This window comes from Euprymna scolopes, chromosome 36, assembly GCF_053919585.1.
Source record: "Euprymna scolopes isolate OS-2025 chromosome 36, ASM5391958v1, whole genome shotgun sequence".
In the NCBI taxonomy this organism is placed as follows: domain Eukaryota; kingdom Metazoa; phylum Mollusca; class Cephalopoda; order Sepiida; family Sepiolidae; genus Euprymna; species Euprymna scolopes.
In genome coordinates, this window is record NC_136517.1 from 74,236,381 (window position 1) to 74,253,509 (window position 17,129).

The 17,129-nt window shown below is 33.0% G+C and overlaps 1 protein-coding gene across 2 annotated transcripts in view; it reads right to left on the reverse strand.

Moving 5' to 3' along the window:
- LOC145260604 (uncharacterized) overlaps window positions 1-17,129 on the reverse strand; it is a 66,505-nt gene that overhangs the window by 13,743 nt on the left and 35,633 nt on the right. Inside the window, exons 2-3 of one of the 2 annotated variants that reach the window (XM_080118897.1) lie at window positions 7,376-7,393; window positions 1,306-1,463 (exon numbers count right to left, since the gene is read on the reverse strand). In XM_080118897.1, the coding sequence (XP_079975023.1) occupies window positions 1,306-1,463; window positions 7,376-7,393 (176 nt within the window). The remainder of the gene's footprint in view (window positions 1-1,305; window positions 1,464-7,375; window positions 7,394-17,129) is intronic. The other variant, XM_080118898.1, reaches the window with a different exon arrangement.

Below are 17,129 nucleotides of genomic sequence, written 5' to 3' on the forward strand. Positions count from 1 at the left end.
CTCCAGAACCCCTACTCTCCAATTGACATTGGCCTGCTTCACCTTTCCATAGCCACACAATGGCTCTTTAGTGTCCGTTAGTTCAAGATTCTTGACAGACACTAAAATGGATAGCATCTAAATTATCTACCAAATTTTTAAAGTAAAAATTTATACATAAAATCCAACTTGTCTGGTTTTATGACTGAACAGACATTTGGAAGGCTCATCTACATGCTAATATATTTGAGACTATTCATGTTCCTTTGTGGCCAGCAGGACTAATGAAGATCAAGCAGGACTAATGAAGATCAAGCAGGACTAATGAAGATCAAGCAGGACTAATGAAGATCAAGCAGGACTAATGAAGATCAAGCAGGACTAATGAAGATCAAGCAGGAGTCAATATCAGGATACTTTATTCTCTGGTCATCTTTCAGTAGAAAGCAAGGAAGCAGGTGCCAGGGTCGTAACTGCAAATCTATGAAGTGAGAATAACGTTGCTTTGGCACATGTGCAACTACCATTCTTGTGCATGTTCTAAGCTAAAATATTTCCATTTTGTGATCGCTGAGCAGCCTTGTTGCTCTGTATCAAGAGAGGAGTAATCTTGCACATTTAAAGAGTTACAATCAACGAGAACTTTGTACTTTGGGGAGATCAGGCAAGCTTGAAGCCAGATCTTCATAGGTTCTGCGCAAAAGGTATATTCAGATAAAAAAAAAAAAAAAACCCTGAAAGGTCTGATGTTAGATGACAAATACGATCAATAAAGTTCATCCATGCATAGTCTTGCTGTTTCATATACGTTATACCGGCAGCTACATAGTCAATCCAGGTTTCATTACCTCATTCAGAATGCAGACAGTAATTGTTCAATCTAAGGCTCTCACGGGAAGTGGAGTTTCATGATGTGACAAAAATAACAGCATCAGATTGAACATGCATTTTTCTTAGATGCAACCTAATTCGGTCAAAATCTTTCAATTCTTTTTTACCATCCTCCTAGTTTAGAATTCTGAAATTCTATTTGTCCTTTTGTTAGATTCCAAGGAGAAAAATATGGAGGTTCAAAATTATCAATAAATTATTGCAGAAAAATAGTATTTTCATGAAGACAAAACAGAAAAGTAAAAATGTGCATAAATAGTTATTACTTTCTAGTTATTTGTTACGTAACAAAACCATAATACAATTTGTTCAATATCATTGTTTACAATAATTTAAACTTTCAATTACTGGAATAGGATTCAGATTTAAAAACATTCAGTTTATTTGAAACTCATTACACAAAGTTAAATTGTTAATGAAAATCTTCAAGGATACTAATAAAAAACGCTTTTTGTTGATCTGTTGATAATTCACAAATGTTGATGTAGGGTAATTGTGACACTTCCTGTTTTAATTTGGTGAATTCACCACTTGTCTTGAGTTTTGTGTAGTCAACATTCATACCATCTTTGGAGACAAATTTGGTTATTAAACTGGAAAATAAAAAATAAAATATATCAATTGTATATTGCCCCACTCCCACCTTCAGGATACATATCAGTAGGCTTATAAGCAATTAACTCCTTGAGTTTGAAAAACTATTTTTATGTGACATCCTCTAAGTTCAGGATTTCATTCTACTGATTAAGATGTAAATTTTAAACTTAAACTAATAAGCTTTTACATTTAATAGTTAATTTCATAGCTATAAATAAATTCATTTGCAGTGGAATTCACTTTTTAGTGTGCATCATAATATGTCAAAATGTGCACATAAAAAATGCAAAATTTGGAGTTGAGAGGAAAAAAAAAAAATAAATAAATAAATAAAAGATCCCCCCCCACAAACGAACTTTAAAATTCACTTCCATCAAGCATCTGTATGAACAGTGAAAAGCTGAAAACAATCATAAGCAAGATGAGGATGTTCGCTAAACTCAAACTAATCAGTTTTATTTATCTTTGTGGCATAAGCATTCACCTTGAGCTGGCTTCTCTCACCTGCAGTGAATCCTGAACAATGGGAGCATCACACAGCAGTCCTGAGTAAAGTTATGGGAAATGACAAACTAATCAATTCCATCATTGAAAACTGACCACTTGTGCATCTGAGAGCTCATTAAAGTACTTCCCGATATTATCCATGTCCTCAACTGCTTACCAATATATCTTGTGCCAAAAATAATTCCAATATAGACAATAAGCTGCATACATAAACCAGACAGCACTGCAATAACATGGATGATAAAGGTTTCTGATTTAGGCATCAAGACAGTCAACATGCCAATAACGGTGTGGCAAAGGCAGTCAAAGGCACTGGTCAACAAATCTTGTCTGCGTTTTTTGACTGATTAAGGGTGAATCTGTGCTGAGTCCAGAAATCTCATGGTTTTGCTCAGTCAGGTCAAGTTTGAGATATGACATGTTTTTATATTTTTATTCACATGTACGCATATGTGGAGCATTTTAGAATAAGTTGGTGGGGGTAAAATGTTGTATGGAATAAGTTTTTTTACTTATGGACTGGGTTAACTTTTTAAAGCGTTTGATCTTTCGTTTAATTTTTTTTTAATTTTAATTTGTTGCATGTGAATCTGTCAATCCTGTTTATTACCATGGCAACGTTCATTGATGCTTTTGCTTTTTGTGTGCATTATCTTCTGTGTATTTTTGTTTTGCACATGAGATTGCTTCATTCAGAAATAAGGTAGATATCTTCTGCTACATATGTGGAAACTACAGCACTGCTCCTAATAGGAAACCAGTTACCAGTTTCATAAGGCGTGCTTACTATGCTTATGATAAAGTTTGGGCGCAACACATGGTGTGCAAGGCATGCACTGAGACTGCGTGGGTGGACCAATGGCAAGAGGAGTCTGAACTTTAGAATTCCCATGGTTTGGGGGGGAGCCAACAAACCATGTCACTGACTGCTACTTTTGCGCTGTTGATTTGACTGGGATCAACAGAAAGAACCGGGGCAGCTTCAAGTATCCTGATCTTCAATCAGGACATCCTATAATTCATCGTGATGAAATTCCAGTGCCTATCTTCACAGGACTTCTGGACATTAGTGACGAAGATACCTCCAGTTGTTTCTGAGGATGAAAACACATCCATTTCCCCCAAAAGGAGTTGAATGACCTACTTCGCGACCTCAGCTTGTCAAAGAACAAGGCCAAATTTGGCATCCAAATTGAAGTAAAAATCTAACAGTGCTAGTATTACCTGCAAAAGACAAATACCTCTGTTTTGAAGAAAAGGACTTGGTGTACTGTGCAGATATTGTGCAACTTTTGCCCAAGCTTGGGGTGCAATAGTACGAACCCAAAATAAAAAATACACAACTGACTCGACATCTCAAGACAGCATCATTTAGAGGTAGCAGTTGTCAGTCTAGAAAGATTAAAGAGAAAACTTTAATCTTTGAGATGTTGATGTACATGCTCATGTAAAGCATGACCTCCTCCAGCTCGTCCACTGCAAACGCGTTATTTTAACGTTAACAATAAAGAGAAATACTTAAATGAGACTAACAATTAGTTTGAGCAAGCTATTATCCTCATTTTCTTTGTTAAAGAGCTGAAAGTAACCACAAGTGACATGGAGATATTTGGTAACAAGTTCAAAATACATGTCTGTGTGGACTTTAAACCTAGGGTATATTATATACTAGCAGGAATACACGGCAAATAGAGGAAATTCATTTGGACACACCTGCTATACCGTGAGCAACATTGATACACTCACCCCTATCCGAATATATAGAGGGGGCATTTAAAAGATACAGTAATCCTACTTAAATGGATAAAAACATGAAAAATGTACCCCCCCCCCAAGAAAAAGTACCTGCCCACCTCAGATTCTTTGAAAGACTGGATACAAACAGAAGCTATTCTCAGGCTATTGAGCACTTTTTGATGACTATACCACTAAGCGTATTCCTAAAAGCTGTCTCAGTCTAGAGATATTTCTATTTATGATCCGTTGTAACCTGTTACTTTCAGGTGGTTATCTCAGCACAGTCTAAACTCCAGGATTTTTATGTATCCTTGAAAGGTAGGATAGAAAAAAACTTGCAAATAAAGCAAACAGATTAATTCAGTTTTAAATTAAACAATTTGTTAAAAAATAAATAAAAATTAAATAACCAGGTGTTGGGGACAACCTGAAAAAGCGAACATTGCAACAACTTTGACACTGCAAATTTATACTTTTAAAAATGGAAGATTCATGCATGCATAGATTGTAATTGTTAAGAAAGCCTTAAAGACTACACAGCTAAATGATTTTTTTTAATTCAATTAATTTTTGCAGTAATTAATATCAGTTTGAAAGAAAAGGTCCACTGATGTTGACTCACTGCTACGAATTTGGAAAAGTATCAAGCAGTTGCAATTTAAAAATTGATTTATGTAACCCTCAGTTGATTTCAACCTCCAATAAAATTTGAAAGAAAAAAGGTTTCATATTCTAATTTAATTAACGCCGATAAAAGAACAAAAAATGCCAAGCAAATAATACAAAGTACAAAATATTTAAAAGAATCTTTTGCAAAAAAAAAAAAAAAAAAAAAAAAAAAAAAAAAAAAAAAAAAAAAAAAAATCTGTCAAAAGGCGGGTGCGAGCCTCGAAACTAATAGCTAACCCAATCGGATATCGTAACATGACATAAATTTTTTGTATTTAATGCATGCGAGAGACGAATGGTGTTCATGCATGCACAGATGTTAAATTCAACACAAGAGAGGTTACTAACTTCTATACTTTATAGTAGGTGCTCGACCAAGCTCCAATCCCTGTTCCCTCTGTTCTGGAAAACATTTACAGCAAATAACTTCATAAAAAGAACAGAACTTCCATGAACAAAGTTTCTTTCCTAGAAATCCCATTTGTGAAATGAGATAAGAGTTAGTTTAACCGACTACAATGTCGTCATCTTCAAGTCTAACGTAAACAAATCCTTGAGCTGTCTTAAATCAAGACCTAAGTAATTTTCTACCCATTTGACTTAGTTCTTCCAATCCTTGAGACAGCAAGAACCAAAAATCCTTTTAATCCTTATCCTCGAGTGTCTCCCGAGTACCGTCAGTGTAAAACAAACAAAAATGCGTTGATAGACATTGCATTACTACATATTACCTTTGCTTGAAAGGGGCAAAACATTCAATTTTTTTAGTTTTCATTTTTGCACTTCCAAATTTCACTACAAATACATAGATAAATGCACAATTATATAGAATGAGCACAATTTCTTTTTATATTAGTAGAAACAGTAGATTCAAAGTGAATAAACAAAGTTCACTCTGAGCCTGTCCCCATTGTTAAAAAAAAAAAAAAAAAAAAAAAAAAAAATCACGTGTTAACTAGATTCCAATTAGAGATATATAGGAGGCGATCTTGCAAAAATTGTGCTGAACATGAAACTTCTTTACAAACCTCTACTCCAGAAGCAACAGTGTTTTTTTTTATCAAAAATATTAATGCTAGACACGTACACACTCAGTTCGGTCCAAGTGGGGAGTCAATTCTTTCAATACATTTCTTCCACACACTCTTAACACGACATTAAAATTCTGATTAGTGGTCTTTATGCAAAGTTTATTACAAACATAAAAATAAGAACCAATGATTATGAACAGATTAGAAAACTTTCGGAGAAATTTGAACTTTGTTCATGTGTTAAAATGTTTACATAAAGAAATAAACTAATCTTTAGCAACATCCAAAATAAACAAAGGTCATCTTGACAAAGATGGAAAAGACAAACCTGTAAGGCTTCAAGACAAAATGGAGGTGAAAAGAAAAGCAAATACTCAAAAATAGAATTTGATAAAACTAAACGTTTTCTTACACAAGGAATCATACGAGATAAAATAAAGCTTCACTTCTCTTACCGACTTAATTTCTTAAACACATACAATCTGAAATTGAGACTTTGTATTGATAAACTCTTCATGCTTAAAAAGATAAGCAAATCTAACAAATACCAAAATAGGCAAAGTATGTTATTAAAACTGTTTGGTGGCTTCTATGCCCAGAAAAATAGTTGAACGTTTGTTGCATAATGCACCATTTATTCATAGCAGAAAGAATTGAACAAGTTCTTAGCACTAAAGAATCAGCAAAATATTTTCTAGTTTATCATAAGCATGCAGACAATCACTAGTGGAGAAAAATTCTTTTAATTTGGTGTATATAAAAAGTTTTGTCTCAGACATAGTTGGTAAAAAAAAAAAAAAAAAAATCTTAATGGCTCCATAATTTCTGGCATTGTTTCTGAGTTCTTCGCTTTGGAAAAGTCAATAATTAGTAGAGCTGTGATATTCTTTTCATTCTTTTGACTCCAGTATATATCTGACACAGTAAGAATGTCAATCAACCGAGAACCACATTAGTCATAATATATATATATATATATATATATATATATATATTAACGGATATATACTCAAGAGTGAAAACAATGAAAAGAATATGCTGTTGTCACAGTTCTAATAGTAAACCTTCATGTCCACAAGTAACAGCAGCATGATGGTTTTGATAGGTGTTCAGTCAAGACAATGTTTTTATTTATAGTAAAAGTTGCTCAGAAATTAGCTTTTTATTTAAAAGTAGAAATGGTTAGATTATTCTAGTAATGCAATTTTAATTCATAGAATAAAAGTATGAAAAATTGCCATTCGGAAAATGAATTATCACCAAAATCTTATCAAACGGACAAATTCAAGTCATTTTTTGCATTTGAATGACAACCAAAAGCTTTTGATTTAAGCAAGAGTTAAAAAGTAATGATCAAATAATCTTGCGAGGTATTTCTTGCGCCCTTAATTACAGAAATACTCAAACTAATAAAAAAAAGTTAACTAAATTATTTCTCAATAATTTAGTTAACTTAATTTTCAGGTCAGATGGATTAAACAAAATTTAAAATGGTCACGATCTGTTAAATAGAATGTTGACTCTAAGTGCCATACCCTGGTAAACTGCCTCAGCTGGTGGGCTAAGCTATACAAAGTAGTGATGTTAGCATGGGATCACTAGATGAAGGACCTTAATAAGTGACCAGAGCAAAGAAGCAAAGAGTTCCACAAGCTTAAATGGCTAAGTGTTAGTGACAAAGACAAGCCACAGAGTTGGAAGATATTGATTGGTCAAGCCTGGAGATGAATGGATGGACTGACCGATTACAATGGCCTTGATAAGTCACATAAGGGGAAATAACTCCTAACCCATACTAGATCATCCATTGCATATGTTAACAAAGACCATGCCTTCTGTTGCATGCAAGAATAGAGGTGGAAAAATATGCAACTAAAGCATCTAATAAGATACATGCTAGGAACAGTCATCGGCACTTTGAAGAGATAGGCAAGTTAGAAGAACCAAAATATGAAAACAATTACCAATGGAATATCCTCGGACTGTGAAGTAGAATATAAGAACAAACTTAGATTCCAAAAGGCCACAAGCTATACTTCGGCAACAGAAAAGGCAAACATTTACATGGTGTTGAATTTCTTGTGAACAGAGGCATTATGAACAGTCAGGAGTTGCTAGCCTATATCTCATTGGCTCATTAACATTCACCAGAGAGCAATCCCTCAACAATATATGATAAAATTGATAATTTAGCTTTCAAACATCTCATATTTTAAAATGAGATCAACGCTTCTATCACGGAAAACACACCCTCACACTGTGTGAGTGTAATATATATATATATATATATATCACACTATGTGAGTGTAATATATATATGTTAACACCCATTTTTGTTTACATATTCAATGCCAACCAATTATGTTTAATCGTTTCACCTCATTCTGCCCATCACTATATAACAATCATAAATTATTTGGCATTGTCTGGGTGAAGTGATTGTAAGAAAATTTTGCAGTTTTAAATTAAAGTTTATCTTTAAACTAAAGATAAAAGAAATTTTGAATTAAACAGCCGATACAATTTTCTATTAGACAGTCTTAATCTAAATCCAAAACCATGTAAACTCATTATGCACTTTGATCAAAATCAAGGAAAGAAAGGGGGGGGGGGAGGAGAATTCTTATAGCTTTTGAATTGTTGCAAAGAGAAAGCCCTGTTTAAATTTACCATAAATTTATGTCCTTTTGTTGGAGGTGGGGTAGCATTAAGAGTTCCATGAGAATCTTTAACATGCTACACTAACATTGTAATAAGCTAGTTTCTTCATTTTTGGACTAATAGCCTTAAATAAGGTATGAAGGCCATTCTCCCCACCCCAGGTAGGAGTTAAATTGCTTCAATATAATTATTTAAACACAAATATATCACTGAACAATGAAACCAAATCATTTGCATATTTTTTTATGTTTATTTAAATATGCTACACACCTATTCTTAAACGGCACAGACGTTCATGGATATTAAGTTTAGCATAAGACATTCATGGATATTAAGTTTAGCATAAGACATTCATGGATATTAAGTTTAGCATAAGACATTCATGGATATTAAGTTTAGCATAAGACATTCATGGATATTAAGTTTAGCATAAGAACCATAGGGGGGAAAAAAATTGTCTAACTTGAATTGGAAGTCTGGTTGAAATGCTGTCTTGTCAAATCAGCAATTTAAACCCAGCCCAACTAAAACATGATCATAACTCCATATACTATATTTTCCAACCATTTTATTTTATATATATATATATATATATATATATATATATATATATATGGTGAAACAAAAGATTAAGGCAAGGGACCAGAGCATCATTTAATATTTACCAGATACCTAGTCTTTGAGAGTGATTATATCTAGAGTAACATCCAATATTGGTGCAAGGATTTCTAAATTTATCTGCACATTTAAAAATGTAAATGTAACCGAATCATAAAATGCGTGAACAAAAACCATATAATCAAATAATTTGAAACAGGAGAGACCTTCCTTTACTTCCAAGAGAAAAAAAAAAAATTAAATCTAATTACATCTATATATTAAAGTGAAGCCGGTTTATTTCTTGGTGTCATCAATAGTTTTTCATCTGATAATATTGATCATCCCAATTTTTTTTTTTTTTTTTTTTTTTTTAATTCATGCAAAAAAAAAAAAAAAAAAAAAAAAAAAAAATTAAAAGTATTATGATCCAATTTCTATCAAAAGATATTTATTCCAGTTAAGATTTTTAATGACATTTTTAATGACCTAAATAGCTGCAGCTGCTGAGGTTACTGAAAATACATTGGTGCATATTTCAGCTTTCAGATAAATTGCATTTGTTTAGAAATAAACTTGTATATCATAAGAGTAGGTAAAAATTTTATTTTATTTGGCCATCATTTCATTAAGATGGTATTTTAAATATATTAAAGCAGTGTTACTTCATAACGTATTCATAGTTTTTTTTTTTTTTTTTGTAGTATTCATATTTTATCAGACTCATGTTTAACTCCAGAGTTATGTCAAAGCCTTTCCCTAAGAAATGAGTTTTCAGGGGGCCTTCATTTTGATGTTAGTATTTGTTTAACGCCATTTAAACAATTTGTGCTGTCAGCTGTGAGGATCAAATCATCAATCAATATTTGTTTGGAAAATTTTGAGAGGATAGATTTGTAGTTAGATTATACAGACTACTCTCATCTTGGTCATTTTTTTCATAACATTTCAGTTGATGTAACATTAACACTTATACTTAAATCATGGCTGACATGGATTATCTAAAATTTTGTAAAGGATTTCAAAAAGATTTCCCTGAAGAAACGATTTAGGTTGATTTGCTGAAACATGAAAACGATAAGAATAGTACTTTGATTATGTCTTTCTTGGTCTTAAGTTATTTCCCTTTTGATATAAGAGTTCTATTCCTTTGATAAGTTTTTAGAGCAGTCTCCTTTGCTTGTCATTGGAAGACAAAAATGGTGGTTGTAACAGACATGACTAACTAGATTTATGTAATGCATAAGCTAACAATCATACCTAATACAAACACTGAGTGATCGGTGTTCTGTTGATGCAGCCATGCAGGATTTTATCTAGGTTTCCAAACTTCAGTTGACAGATTGGTCTGTTGTATCTAGCAATAACAATCAAATCTGAATAGTTGGGGCATGTAGATATTGCATTCACATCTATTTCACGAACATTATCATTATGCAGTCATTTACAGACAAAAAGTCTCCTTATAGGTTATTTTAGCTTCAGACAAGACATGAAGTCACAATGTAAGGAGCTAAGTATATATATATATATTATATATATATATATATATATATACATATAATTCAAAAATTAAAGATTGTTCATCTATTCAGTGGGTTTTATTCAAATGACTTCTCAAAATGGAATATATCCCCTGAGCTTCCAGTTAGGGTTGAATATTCAGAATAGAAAAATGAATCTTTTTGTCACCTTATCGTACTTATTCCATTTGTAAATTAGTTGTAGGCCATCTTAATTGTGGGATATTATAATTTGGTTTCCAGATAATGTTAGTTCGTCAGAAAATTTTTGGTTTCAGGGCCAACCTCAGCTTTTTATGCATACCCCCCACCCCCCCACTGATGGGAGACCAATATTATTGAAATTGCAAGTAAACGAACTGTTTAAATTCAGATCAATAAAAAAGTTTTATAATGTGGTTCCTATTTCGGTTGACAGTGTCTCACATGCCAAATTTAAAGTTTAACAGTTGTGTCTGACATGCGTTAAAGATGGAGGTCCTATCAAAAGGAAAAAAAATGAAAAGAATTAAATGAGTATAAAAGATACAATTGAATGAATAAAATACAATGAAATGAAAATACATAGGAATGTGCATGATTATATATCTATACTCTTACAATTTTTTTGTGTATTGATATATTAAAAACCCTTTTTCTATTTAAAAAGCAAGTAAAACATGGGTCGTGGAATTGTATTCATCTGCAAAAGATCTAGCTAATTTGCATATTCGTTTAAAGATTTTTATTCAGTTTAATTTTTTCGATTTTCTTAGATGATCATCTTTAGTTAACTATTACATGTAATTATATTAATGCAGATATTCTACATGATTTATACTTGCATAGAAGGTTATAGTAAACGCAAACCATTATATATCTATATATATATATATACACACGTTTAAAAAATTTTGCCTACCTAACTCTTGTCAGTTTTTGGTCTACAGACAGGAAACTTTCTAGGGTACTAGCATGGGCGCCCGGCGTTGCCCGTGTGTTTGGATGTGTATGTTGAGAAAAAAAAAAAAAAAATTAGGAAGGCAGGCTCGAACCTATACCGCAAAGGAGGAAAAGAATGGGGTAAAACCTAACGTTTATGCTGTTACGACCACCGCCAAACCGGAAGCGACATTTTTTTAATATTAAGGCTAGACAATATAAAGGAGAGCATTACTTTCAACAATATCGGCGAAAAAAGTGACCTCCCCCCAGAAACCGATCACATTGATTTTCCCAAATCTCAGTAACCTGTATATCAAATTTCGAGTCTGTAGACTAAAAATTGACAGAGTTATTGCATAGGGAAATGTACAGACACAGACACTTCCACTTTATATAGATTCAAACCCATGCAAATCTTTATTTGGGTTTTAGCCGAGTAAAAAAAAAAAAAAGTGAAACTTAAAATGAAATTTGCCAGGTGAAGGTCAAACAATGGCGTTACAAATATGCATACATAACGTAATAGCTATTGGTTCAGGTTTTAATTTTTAGCCTTGCAAACATGTTTTTATAGCTCAGGCATTAGCGTTAAGAAAAAATTTGTTTTAAATTATATATTAGGTCTAATATCAAATATGAAATTGGCATTAATCAAAACAGTTTAGTATATTTTATGACACTGCAATGCCAGGCGGCCTGCTAGTACACATTTTACGCACACAAATACAAATCAGTTTTCAATATCCTTTTTGAAAGAGGAAAAAAAAAAAATAGCATCCAAAGTGTTGTGGTCTTGCATGGCTAATAAACATAGTATAACTAACAAAAGTGTATTTTACAGAAGTAAACGTCATGATTCCAACACCATAACAGCCACCAGTTATCTTGATAAAAGGTTTTATGCTTCAAGTTCTTTATACTTTGTTATTCATGGTGATAAGTTTAGTTTTGTAGGGATTTTTTTTGCTTTGCAGAACATGGAGTTTATATATAAAAAAAAAAAAAAAAAAAAAAAAAATGTTTGGCACATTTAAATTAGGAAACTGATATCTTCAGACAGCCTGATCTGGTAAAACCAGTTCTAAATAAAACAAAAACGGATTTAAGTAATATCTGTAAGCCTTTCAATACCAGTGTTATAATCAGGGCATCAATTATCGCTTCTCTGGAGTTGGTGATGGTTGTTAAGGTGATTTATGCATTTGTGATGTATTAAGTGCAGTCCTTTTTGCATAATGGGAGTGCATTATATAGGGTGATGATAATGGATTTCTTCCTCCCCTTACAATGGTTGCATAATATCTTTAGAGATTTACTTCTATCTAAAATTTACCTTCATTAGTAAGAACTAACTCATGCAAGATGAAGTAAGCTTCTATATTTCTTTCTACATCTTTATATTAATGTTTTAGTAGTTTCCATTTATCCTGGGTTCATAACCGATTGAAATTGCCATATTTCTAGTGGTAGAACTATGAGGAATGAAACTGAAACATTTGGACAGAAAAAGGAGTAAAATTTATTAGTCTTTGTTATAAGAGAATTGATAAAGAACGAGTTATTGGACTTGGTTTATAGAATTCTGAATAAAGTTAGATTACATTTGAAAGAAACTAGTTGTTGCAGGACAATTCACAACTAATGCTATAATATAGTTGAGGAAAAGTGACTTCTCTCTCTCCAACTTATCGTTGCAAGAAAAAAAAAAAAAAAAAGTGTACAAATACCAAGGACGGAGTTGAACCCCAAAATATTTAAATTAAGTTTCAAACGAGTAAAATATTTGTTTTTCATAATATTGCATTGTGATTGGTCTTTCAAGGCATATATATCTATCTTTGGGCTGGCATTCTAACTATTTAAAAAATATGTAGTAGATTTAGAAGGCTGTCACAATCTACTACATATCTATCCCACACAATGCTTCAAGCAAACTACATATCAATCCTATTTAAAAATAGATTATATTGAGGTTGCTAACTGTCAAAATGGTTGTCAAATTTCATTGACTAGTTTGGTCCGATTTTCAAAATGGTGATAGAGCAAATTCATTCATTGTGTGGTTTTTGCAGATTTTTAAAATTTTATTTGTTCAGTAAAAAACGTACCCTCCTTTAACAATGCAATGATTTATCAGTTTGAAATAAGTTGAACTTATTCAAATAAGTGTTAATGACTGTTTTGGTAAGAAAAAAAAAATCCATTGATGGCGGCCTGCTGCTATGAATACGGAATAAGAGCACGTGCAAGGAAAAAAAAAAAAGAAATCTCCCACTTTTCGTAAAATCTTTCCTAAATATTTAAAATCCATGAATAAAAACTCGGGTTGTGCATGTTTACAAATAACCCGTGTTAGTCAACTGGTGTCGATCGACAAGGGTCCCCTTTGAATCTCAGCTTTCAGGGTCATTATTTGGTCCAATAAATCATTAGTGGTTTAATTTACTATGTGTCATTATTTGGAAAAAAATCAGACAAAGGATAACATTTGGCTGCAATTTTGAGAGAATAAAATAAAAAAAAAAATTTAAGGTAAAGCAGCTATTATTCAATATGATTGAAAAACTGGTCAGTCCAGTAGTTAGAAGCAAAACTGGTTTCAACTGGTAGTCAGGAGTTTATCAAGGCTTACAGCGATATTGATGTTATGTGCATAGATTTTGATTTTGCAGTTGATATAGGGAGACTTACTAATTCTTCTCCCAACCATGGATTAATTTGAGATTGTAACATAAAAGATCGAAGACAAGCAGAGTCAGAGAGGTCAATTTATTATGAGGGGTAATTGGGTATCCATTATTGTTGTAATTTAATTGGGTATCCATTATTGTAATTTAAGTTTTAGTCTAGATCAATGCTCTTTATGATCCAATGTCAGAATATCCTTCCAATTCACATGATTAAGTGATTGCTTAAAATCACTTAATTTTGCCAGGATTAAAAAAAAAAAAAAAAAAAATTTACAAAAATGTGAACACCAAATTCTAACAGCTTCAATTCTAAGCTGAGGAGTTGAATGGAAGCAATCTTAGAACAAATTTCTGGTGCAGTCCAGGTTTAAGCAGAAAAACAAAACAAACTTTCAGAGTTTTGAGTATTCCAATAAATTCCTATGCCTAAACAGATTCGATGGGTAAATTATTCAGCAATAAACCTCATCTATTTGCATCAAAGACAGCTACATAGTTCAAGTATTGGTTATATACTTGCAGTCATTTGAAAACTAAAATTTTACAATTCTAATGAAAAATGCCGATTTTATGCCCCCCCCCCCCCAAAAAAAAACACTATTAATATTCTCACATTCTTTCCTTCATTTTAACACAATCTTAACTTTTATCAACCTATACCAAATGGTGCATAAGGTTTCTGAATTTTGACACAACTGGTTCTACCGTTCTCATCTTGAGAACAATTTTCACGTTTCAGTCAATGTAAGCGGAGGTAGCATGCTCTCATTCCATCAACTATGACTGGATAGAGATCTTAAGTAATTTGCAATTTTATTTTTTGGTCACCCGTACTGAGAATAAATCCTAACGGTCACTTTTACAATTGGTTTTTCCAAATACTCTAACCGACACAGGCCCACAAGCTACACCTTAAGGTTAGGTTACATCGACTGAAACATGAAAATGACACTCAAGATGAAAACAGTAGTCCGAAGTGTCAGTGTATGAATGAACGTAAGGACCAACTCTTTGCAGTCCTCAGGGTTTGTGGAACTATGAACAGAGGCTTTTCTAGAGGGACCCAATCAGGAGGAGCCGAAGTGGGCCCAAGGGACCTGGATCCTATACAGCGTGTGACAAGAATAAAGCGTCCTGCCAAAAACATAGCTTTTGTGTTTTTATTACTAATCTACTTTAACAAATGGTAGCAGAGCGTAGTTCAATGAAGAAAATATTCAAGCGAATATAAACTAAAATTATTCACTTTTGGAGCGTAAAAAAAAAAAAAAAAAAAAAAAAAAAAAAAAAAAGGTATAGAGAGCGTTGACAAAGAAAAAGACAGCGTCGGTAAAGAAAAAAAGCGGGAAGGATATAACCGTGAGTAAAAGAAGAAACAAAACATTTGTGTTTTGTTTATCAGGTTTTTTTTTTTTTTTTTTTTTTTTTTTAAAGAAAAATAAGACCTTGATATCGTTCGGCTTCAACTGTGAACACATGTTCTGTTTGAAATTTTCTTGAGAAAAAAAACCCCAAAAAAACAAAAACAAAGCCGGTTTGCTTTTTGTGTAAAGGAAAAAGCAAGTAAAATTAAAAAAATGACCACAAGAATTAGTCCCGATTTTTCATAAGTCAAAATCCTATGAACTATATAAAATAGACATTTTGGCTTGGTCTGAGGTGTCAGAACTACCTAAATCGAAGGCTTGTATTACTGGCCTTTTCTCTACCATAGTCCAATGAATGTATGATATGAGAAAAAGTTTTTTCTCAATTATTTATTGCCGAATTAAAGCAGGAGAATGAACTGAATATTTTGATAGCTTTTCTTGATAAACATTTAGGAAAGGACGATTTAAGTAATGATTTACAGAAATTTAAAGATTTTGATGGATTCTCTCGAAACGAGAATCAGTCTGAATGAATATATTGCCATGTTTGACGATAAATATAGAAAAGAATATGAAACTTTCAGAAATTCTGGCTTTCAAACTTTTACGGAATTTTAAAATTTCTGATGAGGAAAAAATGTTAGTCCTTACTGGTATGGATTATGAAAATAGACATTGTATGAGCAAGCAAAACGTTCCCTAAAAAATTTGAGGGCAATGAAGTAAAGAGTGTCAACAGTGTCAAATTTGAACCAACTTTCCTTGCTGAAAATGAAGCTTTGTTGGCTGCTGGCTATGTTAAAAAGGGATATAACAGAAGAGGGTATCATCCTAAAAGAGGGAACCGAGGATCTGGTTTTGCATCTTCTCAAAGAGGAACCAAGAGGAGAATATTTTAAACTGCAAATCATGTGGGTCTTATATACACTTGGCAGGAGAATGTCCCGATGGCTGCAACCCTATAGGACCTGACGGGAACTACTTAACTTGCAGATCATGTGGCACTTTTAGACACATGATCGCTAAATGTCCTGACAGTTGGGAAAATATGGCCAAGGTGAATATTGCAGGAGAAAATGCCATTTTATTCACTGGATACCACAAGCAGGAAATATTACAGCTGGGAACAGGCCAGAAACTGCTGTCTTAGTGCTTGTTCCAGTACAATGTGTGGCCAAACATGGCTAAACAGCTACATGGATTCTTTAAAGGAAGCTGATAAAAACAAAGTCACATACCAGGAGGGACACCAAGTTTTTAAATTTGGGGGAGGATCAAAATTGAAGTCTTGTGGTGAATACATGATACCAGTTTACATGATTGGAAACAATGTCACTATAAGAACGGATGTTGTTAATTCAGATATCCCTCTTACTGTCGAGATCTTCAATGAAAAAAGCAAAAGTCAAGATGGATCTGGAAAACGACACTGCAGTAATCTTGAGGACAGAAATTGCACTGAACCTAAAATCAGGGCATTATTGTATCCCTATTGATAAAACAGAAACCGTCCAAACCCAAGAAGTGAATTCAGTTAAGCTTGAAGAACTGAATATTTCAGAAAGAAAATCAACTTTACTGAAGATTCATCGTCAGTTTGCTCATCCTCCAAAGAAACGACTAGTGGCACTGTTAAAAGATGCTATGGCATGGAAGGAAGAATAAGAGGATATGTTGGAAATAACTTCCAACTGTCAGCTATGTCAGGTGTATGCAACCCCCCCCCCCCCCCAGACTAATGGTATCGATGCCCATGGCTAAATCATTCAATGAAAAGATTGCAATGGATCTCAAACAGTACAAAGGCCGTTGGATCCTTCATATGATCGACATGTGGTCCAGATACACAATATCAGTATTTATTGACGAAAAAAAGACAAGTTGTGTCATTGATGCCCTGATGAAGAATTGGGTTGGAGCGTTTGGTATTATGGAATCGTTGATGACTGACAA